The sequence below is a fragment of the Neolamprologus brichardi genome, chromosome 11 (genome assembly GCF_056152115.1).
Source record: "Neolamprologus brichardi isolate AB-2024 chromosome 11, ASM5615211v1, whole genome shotgun sequence".
NCBI classification, from domain to species: Eukaryota; Metazoa; Chordata; class Actinopteri; order Cichliformes; family Cichlidae; genus Neolamprologus; species Neolamprologus brichardi.
Genome location: NC_142114.1, coordinates 31120219 through 31137131, shown reverse-complemented (window position 1 = coordinate 31137131; position 16913 = coordinate 31120219). Strand labels below are relative to the sequence as shown.

The 16913-nt window shown below is 44.2% G+C and overlaps 1 protein-coding gene across 2 annotated transcripts in view; it reads left to right on the top strand.

Moving 5' to 3' along the window:
• Positions 1-16913, top strand: part of cpne4a (copine IVa) — a 95388-nt gene that overhangs the window by 55140 nt on the left and 23335 nt on the right. For both annotated transcript variants that reach the window (XM_087848581.1, XM_087848582.1), the window contains 3 exons: positions 7655-7753; positions 14327-14413; positions 16637-16696. In XM_087848581.1, coding sequence (XP_087704707.1) covers positions 7655-7753; positions 14327-14413; positions 16637-16696 — 246 coding nt within the window. The remainder of the gene's footprint in view (positions 1-7654; positions 7754-14326; positions 14414-16636; positions 16697-16913) is intronic.

The window sequence follows — 16913 nt, the reverse complement described above, 5'->3', positions numbered from 1 at the left end:
CAAACTGCAGTTTAGAAAATGCAGGAATTTATAAAAAAAGATTTCAAAGTGAGAAAAAAGAGACGGCTGATACAGACGAGGCGCCGAGGGTCAAATTATGGCACAAACATTTTAAAAAGCTGAGCAGATAAAACGGAAACGTTAAATCTGATCTACTCCACAGCTCGTGTCGGGGATTTCACTGACTGCATGAATCACAGCCACGTTTAGGCCTCCCTCACTAAAACCTGCTTTCTTCTTAGTGGGCGAGTTCTGGAAGCTCACCGAGGGGCAGCAGGCTGTTTGTCTTTACTTGTTAGAACTGAGCTGCGATCCTCCAGCAAGACTTTCAAAATAAAAGCACTGTTCTCAGCTTGATGAAGAAAACTGCTACGATGCCCAAACACTGATAACACAATCTGTTATTAATGAGAAACAGGAGGAGGAGCCAGTGACAAACAGGAAGTGCTCTCAGGTGTAGTCCTTACAGCGGGGGAGGAGCTGAGAATTACTCTTGAAGTCAGCAAACAGGCTAATATTAAAATTCACCTGCAGACATGAATCCGAGTGGAGGTTTGTTATCGTTACCTGAAGACATTTTCATCTGTGCGGCTGTCGGGTTAAAGCTGCACACAGACGAATAGAGACGGACTTTATTAAACGGGGATCAGACAGAGGCGGGCGTGTAGCTGCTGGATATCATTTAATGGTTTCCTGAAGGGAGACAAATAAAGGTGATTAATAACTGTCATCGGCAGCTTTGACTGAAGCAGGCGGTTTGCTTCAGGCTGGAAACCTGCTGCTTCTAAAAGCTCATTTAGCGCCGAGGCCCAGTTACTGCGCCTGAACATCCATCATGGAGGAGAAACCTTTCAAATTAAAATGCTGCTCTGATATTAATGTTTTATTTTTCCGTAGGCAAGTTTCTGTGAGGTGAGCACAGATGTGGGGGAGGTTTCTTATAGCTGCAAACACCTGGATGAAGCTCAGTGTTGTAATTATCTGTTTACAGCTACAGAGAAAATCCACCTGAGCTGGTACGATGCAGAGACCGGCCACACGTGCTAACTTCCTGCTAATTACATTTTAGTGCCTTTAGCCAAACGACAGAGGAGCAGTCGTCGGCTGGGAGACGTATCACAGGCAGAGGTTCACCTCTGTGACGCCCACATGGTGTTTTTACACCAACAGGGTGATTCCCAGATTTCTGTTGGCTGAAAATGTGGCGTATCTCAGCGCGGTGTGTGTCTGCTGGACAAAAGGCAAAGGGGGGCGGGGCTAAAAATAGGGCTGGGTATCGTCACTGATTTCTAGAATCGATTCAATTCCAATTTGATTCAATTTGATTTGATTCTGGGAAACTTTGACAGTCAGAAATTTTATAATTCAGATCAGTACATTTACATGTTTTTGTATCTATAAAAAGGAAGCTGACACATGTAAGACTTTATCAAAGGTGTGAGCGTCACAGCAGAGGCCTTTGTGTCAAAGTAGCTGAAGATAAAACAGAAAAACATGAAGGTGATTTTCCTGTTCTGGATTTTATAAAAATATTCTGCAGTACATCAAAAATGAAAGAAAACCATTAATGAACACATGAACATTACCTCTAAAGTTACAGCGGTTTTATTAGAGACACAGTATTACCGTGGAAGCACTGGCTGGTAGTCGGGCCGTACGCGTGTCTTAGTGCAGTTGAACACAATCCACAAAGTCCGCTTGTAGTCGAAAAACAAACAGGCAAACATTTATTTCCACAGTGATCCGTTTGAATGTTCATGTACACTACAAACACGGTAAGAAACTGTTTTTCTCCACAGCTAGTTAAAGCCCCCGTTGCTCCACACAGTCCGTCGCAAAAACGCTCCCCCCGTGCACAGTTACCGTGTGTTAAAGGGACAGTATGTAAAAATTAAGACAAGAAAAAATACAATTTAACTGTAAATCTTACACTAAACAAATTATAAAGTAAAACTGAAATTCCCCATTATCTTACACTTATCCTTATCCAAAATGATTCAAATTATTAACAAATATACACTCTGTGCAATCTGAGTAAACTAAGAGATGATTAGACCTTTATCCTATACACACAGCGTTTTGCATTTTGCATATTTTTAAAAAGTTTAAATTTGTTCAGTGTTGAACGGCAGAAATTAGGTTTTGTTTTCGGAAGTATGTAAAACGGAAAAAAAACGTCGCTGTAAACAACGGTAGATTTGTGCGTAACAAGCAAGCGAATAATGCAGAAAACAGACAGACAGGGAGAGAGAGAGAGAGAGAGAGCTGTGCATGAAGTGTGATTTTATCCTGGTGGAAGCAAAACAGCAAAAGTCAGAGTGAATCCATGACGATGTTTATGTGAAGCGTAGTTTGGATCTTCTTTTGCTGGTTCAGTCAATGTTGTTTGGAGAGAGATCAAACTAACAGCTTCTGAATCAGCACATAAAGGGCGTGAACACAAAGCTCGACGCGCCGAAACACCAGAATCAGCGAGCTGTCGGCGTTCAGCCCCGACCGTGTCCGTGCCGTCGGGTGAGAAAGTCACATCTCACTGATTCTGATGCGTCGGCGCTTTGTGTTTACGTCTTTGTGCAGAATCATGTTCCTGCTCTCAGTTACTGTTTTACTGTTTGGTGGTTGTTGACATTTTGTGAGGTTTAACCTGAGATTCTGGCATTTCGGACAAAATAAATTTATATTAAAAAATCGATTCAGGATTTTAATGAATCTAAAAAACTATCTAGATAGGAACAACATCTAACATTCATGTTCTTAAAAAATGTGAAAAATTCAGCAAAGACCTCACACAGGACTGAGGAGACTCATCTGCTGTTGACCCATCAAATGTTCTCAGAGGACGAGCGCCTGTCAGGAACCGTTCTTAGTGAAGAGAAGTGGGAGGAAAGCATCATCAGTGTGTATGTAAATGGACCAGTTCTTATATAGAGCTTCTCTGATTCTGTTCATCTGGACATTTCAGTGGGAGAAATGTTTCAGTCTCAGCTGGCTGCAGGTTTCCAACCTCATGAACACATTTGCACACTGAGTAAACTTTTTATGAGGTTCGGGAAACATGCAGTCAGCTGAGCATGCATCGACATACTCTGCTTAAGCACTTCATGTCTCGTTCGCCAGGAGCATTAGAGATGCTGTCACGGTCACGGAGACAGACGTGTGGTGGTGTGTGTGATGGACCCAGGTGCGTAGACGGGAGTGAACTTAACAGAAAGCGAGCCTTTATTATGGCTGAAGACACAGTGTACAAACACAGCAGGGATAGCGTGACTAAACTAGACTATAACCAAACTGTGACGAACTAAGAAGACTCAGAGACGAGGGCTGTGTCCCAATTCAGGGTCTGCAGCCTCAACGATCCTCGAGGGCTGTGTCCCAATTCAGGGTCTGCAGCCTCAACGATCTTCAAGGGCCGCGTACTTAAAGACCGCTAAGGCCGGAAGTGCGAGGCTTGTGAAATGGGACGGTCTAGTCTCCGTCGCGCTGCCCAGGTTGCCTAGCAACCATGATACTAACCGCGAGAAACGTTACAGCTTTGTTTGACAGAAATGAAGGAGAAAAATGTTTTGTTGGTCATTCATTTTTGTCATGACATCACTTTGATTAGTTGAGTATCTGAGGCTGAGACCACAGGACTGTAAAACATGATTGTTGGGCTTCATTTCTGTACTGAACAGTTATTTAAGATTAGCTAGTAAATAATAATTAGTTAATGTTGTTCATGAGACTAAAATCATCTCACTGTGGTAATGTAAATATAATATGGCCAATATTATAGTATTGTCAGATTATTATGAAATATATATATATATATATATATATATATAGATATATATCACTGACTTTCAGCTTGTTGTGTTTGTGGATATATGACTGACTTTAATTATCCATAAAATCATCAGATTCTCTGTAAGATTAAGGTCGACTATATGTATATTTACAAGTAGAGGCTTTAAAGCCAAGTTAATGCTGAAAGTACAAACATCACTAGTGTCACATAACTTTGCCGACATGTGGCCAACAGCAATGTTTTAATGTTCTTTGTTATTAAACATTCGCACATGAATAAGTGACGTCATATTCAGTACTTACTTTTGACAGTTCACTCTTCGGCCGCTCCCTTCCGCCGTGTTTTGCGGCAAAATTATCCACACCCACCGCCGCGCTATGAATTGTGGGATATATGGGACCACGAAGCGTGCACCGGACCACGCTTGATATTTGGGGAAATCGACGGCGCATTTGGAGTACACTTCGAATTGGGACAGCCGTCGTCGCGTGGCGGTGACGTAACCGCACTTAAAATGCGTACTTCAAGCGTGCAGACCCTGAAATGGGACACAGCGAAAGAACACCAGACTCTTTCAAAATAAAACAGGAAACCCAGAGACATGAAGATAAATCATGACATGAACTTAACATAACCACACAGACATGAAACATGACAGACGCACGAATCAGGGAGACTGAGGACAGGAGAGATGTAAATAAATAGACCTAGAAATGAACTCGATCAAACATGGACACAAAAACACATAAAACTCAAACACTCCCACTGTCACTGTGAACATAAAGAGTCACACCTGTTCACCCCGCCCCTCGCTGCGTCACCCCTCCTCTGCAGCCAGAGACCACGCCCACGCCACAGTTTTATTTTAGTGCAGATGTGAAGATATTTGACACTCCCTGAAAGAATGAGTGATTTTACAACAAAGCAGCAGAAATGATCCAAAACGCTGAAGAAAGAAGAAATACTAAAGATGAGATGAGCAGGAACAGCTCGCATCATTGCTGCGTGACACCGGCTCGTCGTTAAAGGTGAAGCTGCTCTCAGCACAGGATTTGATGCATCCTCTGCTAGTGCAGCTGAGTGAAGCCGTGAGTGCGACAGCTCATTAAAACTCTCAGCGCGTCGCCTCTCAGGTAGATGAATAGAAAGCGCTGCGATCCCTTTTCTTCTCTTTAATCCCGACGGCTCTGCTAATTTGTGTGAAGAGGAGGTTTTTACACAGCTGCTGCTGATCGTCAGTGTAACGAGGAGGGAAGGACACACACATTTACACCCAGACATAATCAGGCTCACAGTGATGTGTGCACAAAAGCAGATTTACCCACACTGATCTCATTTGCTTGCACACTTGACTCCAGGTGTTTGTGACTCATCCCTTCAGCAAACACACGTTTTTACCAAAGTCGAGTGGTTCTTCAAAGCTTCGACGAGTGTTTGGGCTCATTACTGCCGCAGGGCCAATCCTTCCCAGAGATCAGAGGGTGGAGGATGTCTCTGAAGGATGGTCAGAGGGTTTGATGTGGTGTTGCATCGTCTCCTGTTTCTGTCACTAATGCCTAAGATTCATCAGCTTTTCCACTGTGAGACGTCCTCTGAGCCCACAGGAGGGTTAGTACCTGTTTCTGAGGATGTTCCTGATCTTCTGATGATGAAGGTGCTCATGTGTTTTCAGCGCAGACAGTAGGACGGCTCATTTGCTGCACAGGGAGTAGGTCAGTGAGTTAAACCTGCAGGAGACGACCACACTTGACTTTTAAAGAGCGGCGAGCTGGTCTGCTTGGACCTCCGGGGCCTTCGACTCCATCGCCGACTCTTTCGTGACATTAACGCTCAGGAAATTTGGGCACAGCTGAGGTTCAGGTAAATGGTAAATGGCCTGTATTTGTATAGCGCTTTTACTAGTCCCGCCTAGGGACCCCAAAGCGCTTTTACACGTCCAGTCATCCACCCATTCACTCTCACATTCACACACTGGTGGAGGCAGCTACAGTTGTAGCCACAGCTGCCCTGGGGCAGACTGACAGAAGCGAGGCTGCCATATCGCGCCATCGGCCCTTCTGGCCAACACCAGTAGGCGGTAGGTGAAGTGTCTCGCCCAAGGACACAACGACTGAGACTGTCCAAGCCGGGGCTCGAACCGGCAACCTTCTGATTACAAGGCGAACTCCCAACTCTTGAGCCACGATCGCCCAAGTGGGCTCAGGTGGGCTGAGGATCTCATCTGTGCTTTGTGTGGATGATGATGTTCAATTTGCTCATGTTTAGACTCAGGCTGGTGGTGAAGTGCCCACTGTGGGCATGAAGGCAGCGATGTAGATCTCACCAACGGCCTCGAGCTGTGGGGGGTGAACGAAATGGGACGGTTCATACAAATGATGGAGGTGAGCTTCCTCTGAAGGGCGTCAGCCGTAGAAACACGGTGACGAGCTCAGAGTTGCTGCCTGAAGAGTTGGTTGGATCAGTCAGGAGACCAAGGCCATGCTTCGTCTTTCCTTTTTCAGGTTTAGCCTCTAAACCAGTGGTTCTTAACCTTGTTGGAGGTACCGAACCCCACCAGTTTCATATGCGCATTCACTGAACCCCTCTTTAGTGAAAAATAAAATGTTTTTTTTTTCAAATTCAAGACATAGATATGTTTTTTACTGGTGCACAAAATGAGCCGTGTATGTCACGGCGGAGGCTCTGCCGAACCCCTGAGACCGACTCACCGAACCCCTAGGGTTCGATCGAACCCAGGTTAAGAACCACTGCTCTAAACTCACCTGATGTAGTTGCTGTTAGTTGCATTCATCAGTTTTCAGCTGGAAGCTTGAGGACAGATGTGAACCACAGAGGAGGAGTCAGTCTGACCTCTGACCTCTGACACGATCAGCATCAGCGATCTGCTTCATTCTGACGACGTAGAAACAGTCAAACGTTTCTAAATCCTCAAACTTCCCGAGTTTTCCAGGTTTGCAGCTCCTGTGTAGACTCTCAGAAAACAGTGAGTCATAAAACTCTAACTGGTCCTCACAAAGATGGATGGGACACGCAGTAAATGTTCAGTGAATAAATGTGAAACTCCTGCATGAATATATGAAAAGATTACACCAGTGGAACACGAGACTGTGTGTGTTTGTCTCCGGCTCGCAGGCTGCCAGCGCTCCTCTTCACCTCCTCCCATCTATTTTTCATGAACCCTGTCAAACTGTCCTGGATTCAGTCCGCCGTCTCTTCTCGTTTACGTCCCGTTCTGGTCCCGGTGCTGCCAGTGCGCTCGCTCCGCCGGGAGGACTCGTCAGGTGGACGAAGCCTGCAGCCGGGCGTTTCTTTGAAGTGCGGTGCAGTGTGGTTCAACTCGGGCTCGACACATCCTCATATTTATTTCACATCCTAGCAGCGACGCTCTGAATCTACATATTAATGACACGAGTGTCTGTTTCCATTGCATCACCGAACCGCGGCTGCATTTGTTAGATTTCGCTTTGAGTTTATTTTCACAGTTTCAATGAATGTGAACTAATATCTTCCTCTCTACTGCCCAGAGAGACGCGGTCGACTCGTTAGAAACCACAGCGTGCCGAAATAAACCCGAAACACAATCATGTGAATACAGGAAATCATATTTGATGTGGAGGCACCGCTCACGCCTCAGCTCCGGGCTGAACTGCTTCTGTGTTTCGATTTGTCGAACAAGCTGTGACCTAAAAACAACAAGAACAAACAAACAGGTTCAGTCTGAAATTATCTCCTTCAAGGCAAACATCCAGTTAACGAGCGAGCAGGAGTTTGTGGGTCACAGCCGTAAATAGCAGAACAGTGATGGAGCTGGAGTCCGGCCTCGGATCGTTCAGATGCAATAACTGTTTCTGTTTTTCATCCACTCAGTGCACCGTGTGGGACTGGGACTCAAACGGGAAACACGACTACATCGGTGAGTTCGAGGCTACCTTCAAAGAGATGAGAGGCGCCATCGATGGACGGCAGGTGAGCCGACCCGCGTGTGATTCATACTTCAACCCGGTGTTTGAAGCGTGATGCGTTCACTGACTGTTGTAATTGCTGTTCTTTGACTGTTTACAGGAAGTCGAGTTAAATATGTGTTTATGTGGATTTATAGGATATCAGTTTTGTGTACATGACAATGATAATGTTTATTTTACCTTTTGCTTTCTTATAAAACACGTCTCACTGATTAACCCTTTAAAGCCGGTCAGAGCAGCACGCTCTGTTCTGCGTAACTATTTTAAATCCTGGTAGCTCTGCAACCACGTGAGCTAGCGCAATAATTTTTTTTGCATGTGAAACCAGAGGAGTTGTACTTACATCTTATGCCATCAGCTTGTCCTCGGTCACAGTTTCCTTCCACATATAGCTTTGCAAAAACTGCATAAAAAGCACTTGCAGCAACAAAAACATAATATTCCAGAAACACGCTTTGCTGATCCGATCAGCTGTTTGTAACACTTCCTACGTTAGAATAGACGTCAGAGCGAACTATCGCATGTCCGCCATTACCTGCCTGAAACCGGAAGTGACGTCATTTTCGCAGAAATGTAGTTTTTTTTTTTACCATCAGGGCCTCATGAGCCTATACTGGTGTTTTTAAAAGTTATGTTTGACTTTATGACTTTCTGTGTCGTTTCTGGGATGCTTAGGACTCATATTGCACTGCTGGAAATAGTTTATTTTGATGCATATGCTGCTTTTTTGCAAATTTGCATTATAATATTTATTTTCGTTTTTCCTGCAGTTTATAAAAATTGGTGTATTTCAAAAATAAAACTATGAAGACACTCAAAATAAATTTCCTGTGGTGGGAAACTAGTTTGTGCAACTTTTTTGTATTTACAGTTTTGAGGGATAAGCCTCTTAAATTTCTCTAACTAGAAATATATGTTAAAAAAACAAAAACGATTTTCAATTTTTTTGTAGTTTATTGCACTTTTTTGCAATTTATGTAATTACTATGCACTTAATGCAGACATATTATTAAAATTTAGGCTGTAATGGTTGTATTGATGTATAGCAACTTGAAATGCTCCCAAAAATGGCTCCACAGCATGTAAACATATAATATAAGCTCTGCCGGACTTGGTTCTATGGTCGGTCTTAAAGGGTTAATGATGACATCATTGGTACTCGTTCTTCCCTTATGTTTGTTCGCTCATCTCGAGTTTCACCCTCAACTATGAGCGACGATCAAAAGGTGCTACAGGTCGCCTGGTGGGAGGTAACCTGTGGATGATGCTCTGCCTGCAGCAGCTGCATCTCTGCGTGTGCAGGAACTGCTTGATGATTTTGCTGAATGATCACAAACAGATTGCATGTAACTGCCCCGTTGACCCGATTCAATCACAGACCGGCTCACAACAGAAGCTTTGTTAGCTTAGCAGGAATCCCATCCAGACCCTTCCAGTATCGGCCATCCTCACCATCAGTCACCGGAAAAACACAAATCCTGCCTAATGAGTCAGATGCTGGGAACCATCCAGCTCTTGGATTCTTGAAGACTTTGACATGAAACATGAACCCAAACATTTCTTCAGGCCACGCCCACCCCGCGGTCATGTGAGCAGCATCCCTTGACGGCAGTGGCCTCTTCCAGAAGGATTCTTAAAGTTTGAGGAACTCGATGGGAATTTAAAGGCGATGGAGTTTGAATTCCTTCAAAGTCTAAATCTGTTGGATATGCTGGAAAAGCTTCCAAAACATGAACGGTGTACTGCACAGGAGAGCTTTAGAGCAGTCGATATCAGGCAGGTTATTTAAATGTTTGATGCCTGACGTGTCGTATTGTACCAGAAACCTCGTGTAGTTTCCCTCCTGCTGGAGCAGCTGCAGTAGATGCAGTTAATATTTAATTTGCTGGCAGAGCGTGTTGCTGTGGTCGCAGGCGGTTTGAGTCCTCTGGCAGGTATCTGTTCACCCTGTTTCTCCTTCAGCTATTCAATCAATTTAATGGCTCGGTGAGAGTCAGGCTGAGCGACACCACGGCTCACACGCTGTGACACACCATTACAGTTACACGGCGAAACACATTCACTCACAGACTCTCCGAGAGGCAGCGAGGCGGCCCTGCAGGAGTCTTAGAGGTTTGTAAGTGAATCACTGTGTGAAAGCTGCACTCGGGAATTCTCTGCATCGGCTGCTGTTTGTTTTAGGCTCGGAAAACCGGGCGCTGACAGTTTTAATTTCTTTCAAACGTTTCGTATAAATTCCCCGTGTTCAGCTGTATTCGTCTCATTTCAATAAGATTTCCAAGCAAATCTTTTGCAGACACAAACCAGAGATGCTCTAAAACAGAAAACACCGTTAATGTCTGTGTTTGGATGGGGGTGCATCTTTGCAGCCATCTCCCTAATCCACAAGGGTTTTCCAGATGGATGCAACATTTAAACATCACATCCTGATTCTCTCAGGAGTTTTCCAACAATTTCTCTCTCGAGGTTTCCGTTCAAAGGAGAGACGATCAGAAGCTGCCAGCAGCATGTGACAAATACCAACAGACACCTGATGTTTTTAGAGTCTCTTCATCCTTCAGTCAGACCATCTCAGCTGGGTGGAGGTTCTGACGGAGCGCTCCATCATTCTGCTCCTTCTGCTGCTCCCACGCAGAGGGCGGGGCTTACGACACCAACTCTCTGCCATCTATAATCCAGTGTTGAGATCCTTCCCAGACGTCTTAACGCCCACTCACATCCTGGGCCATCTGACCTCATGAACTCACATGATAAGGTGGGGCCAGGTTTCACAATGAACTCACCTGAAACTAGGGGTGGGGAAAAATGGATACTGTGTAGTATGGTGATATTTTGTTTGCTAATAATGTATGGATACAGGGACAGCAGAAATCGATACTTTGTTACAAAAAGGTTTTTGTGCTCTGACTTCAGAGCATGTTGATCCTTTTTCTGAGCAAGAATCCTGACATTCCTTCACTGTCCAAATGTGTTTAATAAACATGACAGTTTACTTATTTTAATTTAAGACATGTTTTATTTTAATTAAGTTTAAAACTTTTTTATTTAATGTAAAATTATATTTTGTATTAATTTACTTTCAAATTCTTCAGTTGCTGAAGGGGCTGCATAGTTTTCATAAACTGCATAGTTCAGAATAGCTATAATTGTACCAGATGGTTGATTCAGTTAAGTTGGACTAGACTGTAATACAAACCGTTCAGTTTGTCAACAATCAAACTGAAATGAGAGAAAGACTGAGTGTGAGACTTTGATATTAGAGAAAATGAATATTGATAAAGTTTACCTTTATGTACAGAATCTGAATATCGCAAAATATTTTAAAAATTGCAATAATATCGTATCGTGGGATGTATGGTGATTCCCACCTCTACCTGAAACTCTGGCTGATTGTGACCCACACCCAGTTTCACACCTCGGCTCATGTGATTAGGCAGAGGATCAACAGGAGGTCCACGACACTCCCACAGGACTTAAATCCACCAGCTGCTCTTAGAACTGAAGAAGCTTCTCAGATGAAACGTCTTCAAGAAACTTAAAGAAGTCCTGACGCTTTTCTTTCCGAGCTCAGGCCACACCTGCTCCTCCTTCATGCTCCATGGTGGGAACCGGACTGACTAACAGAGCAGCCTTATCATTACAGATGAAACAGGAGGAATGAGAAACAGCCTGGGGAGCGGTGACCTATAATGATGACCTCTCTTGAGCTAAACGCATTTGAAGTCGGCAGGTTGAAGCACAAAAGACCTGATCTCCGTCAGGTCCTGCACCTCCGGGTTTCCAGAAAAGCACCAATTAGCAGCGAGACCACCCTTTTAAAATGCTCCTCGGGGGCTGAAGCGCCTCCGAGGTTATTTAGGCAGAGGGTGTGAAGCGATTACCCCGAGAGCTAATGAAGACGCAGCTGTCAGAGAGCTGCTGCAGGAAGGAGACGACCGCTAATTAAAGCGCTCTGCGACTGTCCGTTAACGCCGTTCTGCTTACAGATGCTGCGGTTGGGAGTTTTTTCCCTGAAGATGACAACACACGGCTGAAAGGCCAGGAACAATCAGCAGCAGAGGCTCAGCTGTGTCATTATTGATTACAAAGAGCTGAACGTCGTCACTGGACGGCTGTTGAGCGGCCGTACGACCAAACCACATCCCAGCTGTGTCTAATGTTCTGTCTGTAGTCTTTGGATGACATCACATAGGGATATGACCGTGAACGTGTTCACTGTGACCTCATCGCTTGGTTTGGATGTCAGGACATCTTATTGAAATGTGGAGACGAACACAGTGAATTTATATGGAAAGATTGAAAGAAATTCGGCCGACTTAAAACTGTCACCGCCTGGTTTTCCGACCCTAACACAAACAACGGCCGATGCAGAGAATTCCCGAGCGCAGCTTTCACACACTCAGTGATTCACTAAGATGTTTGCCTCTCCACGAGACGCCTCGCTGTCTGTGAGCGTCTGAGGACACACAATAACTACAGAGGTAACGAGGGACGTAGCAGAAGGGAAACACAGCTGAACCTAATCTGACACACGAGACAGGAAGGAAACACGGGACTGTCAAAGTAAAACAGGGAATACACAGAAACCAGGATAACGAGATGTAGCACGGAGCACAGGCGAGGCTCATTAAGACGTTTTAACAGAACTCAGTGGACATCACAGGACCTGCAGCTCTATTGTTTTTATTGTTGGACTCTATTTCCAGCCTTTATGCATCGCACCAAGCAGGACAATTCCTGACTGCTGTTTGAATCGTTGCAATGGGCATTTTATCTTATCCAGCACAGGAGGAGAGCTCGTTCGCCTCCCACAGAGCACAAAGAGCCGTCAGTCCATCCGTCTCTCCATTCTTCTCCTTTTAAATAAAATGTCTTTATTGGCCTCCTTCCTCAGCTGGCAGCTTCCTCCTGACCGGCAAACAAGAAGCCCCCCCCGAGCTGCAGTCTCCGGGGAGCTGCCCGTTCTTCCGTCCGTCCTCCATCCCGACACAAATAGAGTAACCGCCACGAGTCACCCGGTCTCGGCGGGTCTGAGTGAGGGAGTCAGGGCGACTCCTCGGCAGTCTTTGTGCAGCTGTCCTGCTGCAGGTGGTCCATGCTTCTGTCTGACTCTGGATTTAAACTGCACCTCCAGGAAGCTGCTTTCACCTGAGTGCAGGACGAATCTGACAAAATGTGTTTGTGATGTTTCTGCTGAGGCTGGATTAACCACAGCGCTCAGAGGCACGTCTGTAATAATTTCATCTGCTCGATTTGCTTCGTCCACTGTAGTCAAATACAGGACCGTCGACCCTGCTACCTAACCTGATATCACTGATCTGTGAGCTCACAGGCGCCATAAACACGGGAAACAAGAAGAAACTCTCTGAGAATAAAATGCTGAATTGCAACCAGCAGCAAAGTCTTTATTATTATTACAGACACAGACCTTTAATAACAGTTTGGTTCGTGGATATCATCTCAAAGAATACTGACTCTCATTGTTCTTCTCTGAAGTCCTCTGAAGTCCTACAAAAATAATCAGTTTATGGCACTCAAAATGTTCTAATATTCACATATTATGTCTAATATTATAATAATATACTATTATTATAATAATGTAATAATATTATTATAATATTATAATAATATAATAATATTATAATATTATTATAATATTATAATAATGTAATAATATTATAATAATATTATAATAATATTATTACATTATTATATTATTATAATATTATAATAATGTAGTAATATTATAATAATATTATATTATTATAATAATATAATAATATTATATTATTATAATATTATATATTATTATAATATATATAATATATATATATATATATTATATATATATAATATATATATATTATTATATATATTATAATAATAATATAATATTAATAATATTAATATAATATTATAATAATAATATTATTATAATATTATTATATTATTATTATAATATTATTATTATAATATTATAATAATATTATAATATTATTATATTATTATAATATTATGTCTAAAAAAATCATTTTTAGTTATTTTCTCAGGATATCAGAGCTGAGGTCGGTTCCGGCTTCCTTACTGAGCATCACTGGCTGAGTTACAAAACAAAGTCCTCGACATATGATCAAATATGACGAGTCGGTCAATATTACTTCCTGAAGCAAACGAGTTCAAATGTTTTGTTATGTCTGAGATAAAACTCACGGGTCAGCCTGGTTAGTGTAACGACCACGTTCGCTGAGGATGTTCATTTTCGCTGCGTTCAACTACTCCTGTCAAGTGCAGCCTAGGCGGAGTAGTCGAGCGCAGATCCACTGAGCGCTCAACACAGACAGCATCGTCAGAAGAAAAGTTGATAAAATAAATTAAAAATGTTGTATTGTTCGATACATATGCGTACTGAACCGAAAGCACTGTATCGAACGGTTCAATATCAATACGAGTATCGTTGCACCCCTAATGATCAGGTCTGTCTGTGATCAGGTCTGTCTGTGATCAGGTCTGTGATCAGGTCTGTCTGTGGTAGTATATCAGAGGAGATGAAAATAACGCTCAGTGTTTCCTCTTTCAGGTGCAGTGGCCGTGCATAAATCCCAAATACAAAGTGAAGAAGAAGAACTACAAGAACTCTGGGATCGTTATTCTGAACCAGTGCAAGGTGACTGACGTCTGCATGTTTCTTTGCTCCATAATTTATGTTTTTAAACCATTTCAGGCTTAAAAAACGCCTCGTTCTCTTTTCCTCGCCGCCTGTCTTGTTTCTCTTGGCTTCTGCCTGACACGCTGTTAGAAGCAGCAGTTATGTAGCTGAACAGACTTACCTGACACTTCCTGCCAGACGATGCTGAATGGTGTTCAGATGGAGCGAGTCTGGGGAGATCCCGCCGCTCAGTCAAAGCCGGGTAACATTTAGCCTGATGCCACTCGACACGTGAAGAGTTCCTACTTCAAAATGACTTCAGATTGAGGCGTCGCACAACACAGGGACAAATTACTGAGCTGCTCTGAAGCTGCGAGCTAATTTACACTCGATCGATGGAAGAGGAAATGAAACTGAATACTTTAAGAACAGGCAGGTTACAGCTTTCCATCCATCCTTCCTTCAGTGCTGCCTGTCTCGTATCAGCGGATATTTAAGGATAATCCAGCTGCAGACTGATGGAGTGAGAGTGGATCTGTCACTGTGTCCACGCGCAGAGAGCCAGGCAGCTAAACCTTCAGCGCTGCTTCAGTTAACGTGTAAATCGAAGGTGTTTTCTTCTGCATGACAAGGTTAATGGATGAGGCTCCTCCTCCATCTGTCGTAACGTAACCACATAATTTCACCGTAATAACAACAAGGGTAAAATAACCGACCTGATTTAAGTTTGCGAGGTCTTCCCCTCTTCACGGATCTCAAATTCGTGCAGAAACATGGAGCTGAGTCCTCGCTGGTGATTAAAGCGGTTTCACGTCAGCACGTCACACAGTCTGACTGTAGAGTGAAAATCCTGTTTTGACGCCACCTTCTCCAGTTTCTCCACACTGAAAACAACAGACAGCTCTCAGAGTTTTATATTCCAGACGATCGTTTCTGCTGCTTATCCAGGTCTGGATGCACTAGTCCATGTAGAGATGCCCAGTTCTTCTTCCTCCAGCTCGTCCAGGGGAATATTAAGACATTCCCAAGCCAACAGAAAGGTGGAATCTTCCCAGTGCTTCGTGTCCACCTCCTCCCAGTGGGACATGCCTGGAACTTGGATGTGGAGGAGTATCGACTGTAGTCTGAGGCTCATCTGAAGGACCGAGCTCTTCACTCTCTCAGCTAACCTACCACAGGTCCAGGTTAGCCTCGGTCACTGCAAGAGCCGCACTCAGGTTATACTCTTATGGCTGCGTGACTCTAAGTCCCCCAGCTAATAACAGGCAATACTCCCGATCCTCAAGAGGCAGGGAAGCAGGCCTCTCATCCACCGGGGGGGTCCCAGCATGCAGCAGCTGAACTGGCAGGAAACCCGTTCACCACCTCCCACGACGGGCACCTCCAGAGTCCGCCCTCTCTCCAGGAAACTGTTTCCACAGCCCAAACCGTCGCAGCTCGGATTCTTCCCTATCAGCGTGGTGATCAGTTTCAGTCGACCTTTGACCTCTGCCAGTGATCCCCCAGGACGCCCTCACTTCAGACGATGTTTATAGGATGAGTTTAGCCACACGGCGCTCATCCCAACATCGTTGTTTTATAGAAACAGCAGAACCTGAGTCTCTCTCTGCGTCCACTCTGGGTAAACTGTCGTCACCACAGCGCACATTACACAGGAAGCATAGTTTGGAGGGTCCTGGTGACATTTTCCTCCGAGGTCGAGGTAAAAGGAAAAGATTTTTTATCCATTATTCACTGGAATCTGTGGAGAGAGGAGTGAGTCAAACACCCAGGATGCTACAGACGGACGCTGAAGGCCGAGCACAGTTAAAAGGTTGCAGCAGAGCAGCAGAGCAACATATAGCGCTGCAGTACACACGGCAGGCAATGTGATGCAGGTGCAACAAGTTAGAACAGGAGCAGGTGATCACAGAGGAGGTGCACACGAAACAGGAGGCGCAGGAGACATGAAGAGAGGAAAAACTGAACGTCAGTCCACGCTTCTTATCACCACTCGATGTGTTTTCAATAAGTGAAAATCCTTCAGAAGTTAAATCTCTTCGTTGTTTTTTTACATCAGTTTGCTGAAATGAAAATGTTTCATTATTCTGACAATAATAAACAGTTAGGTTGTTTCTCACGTGTGTGAATGTGATTGGATGCTGCTAATCAGCTGGTGCAGAAACAGCTGATGAAAGACGAGAAGCATCAGTGAAACTGTGTGAAGCTCAAACTTAAATATTTAAAGTTGTTTGTCTGCAGATCATCAAGATGCACTCGTTCCTGGATTACATCATGGGAGGCTGTCAGATCCAGTTTACTGTGAGAGCACACACACGCACGCACGCACGCACGCACGCACGCACGCACGCACGCACGCACGCACGCACGCACGCACGCACGCACGCACGCACGCACACACGCACACACGCACACACTGAAGGCTTTGACCTTTAACCCGAGCCCTAAAATCAAAAGGCCTCTCAAAGTGAAGACTGATTTGAAAAACCCTCAGTGTCAAAAACTGATTTGCTCACAC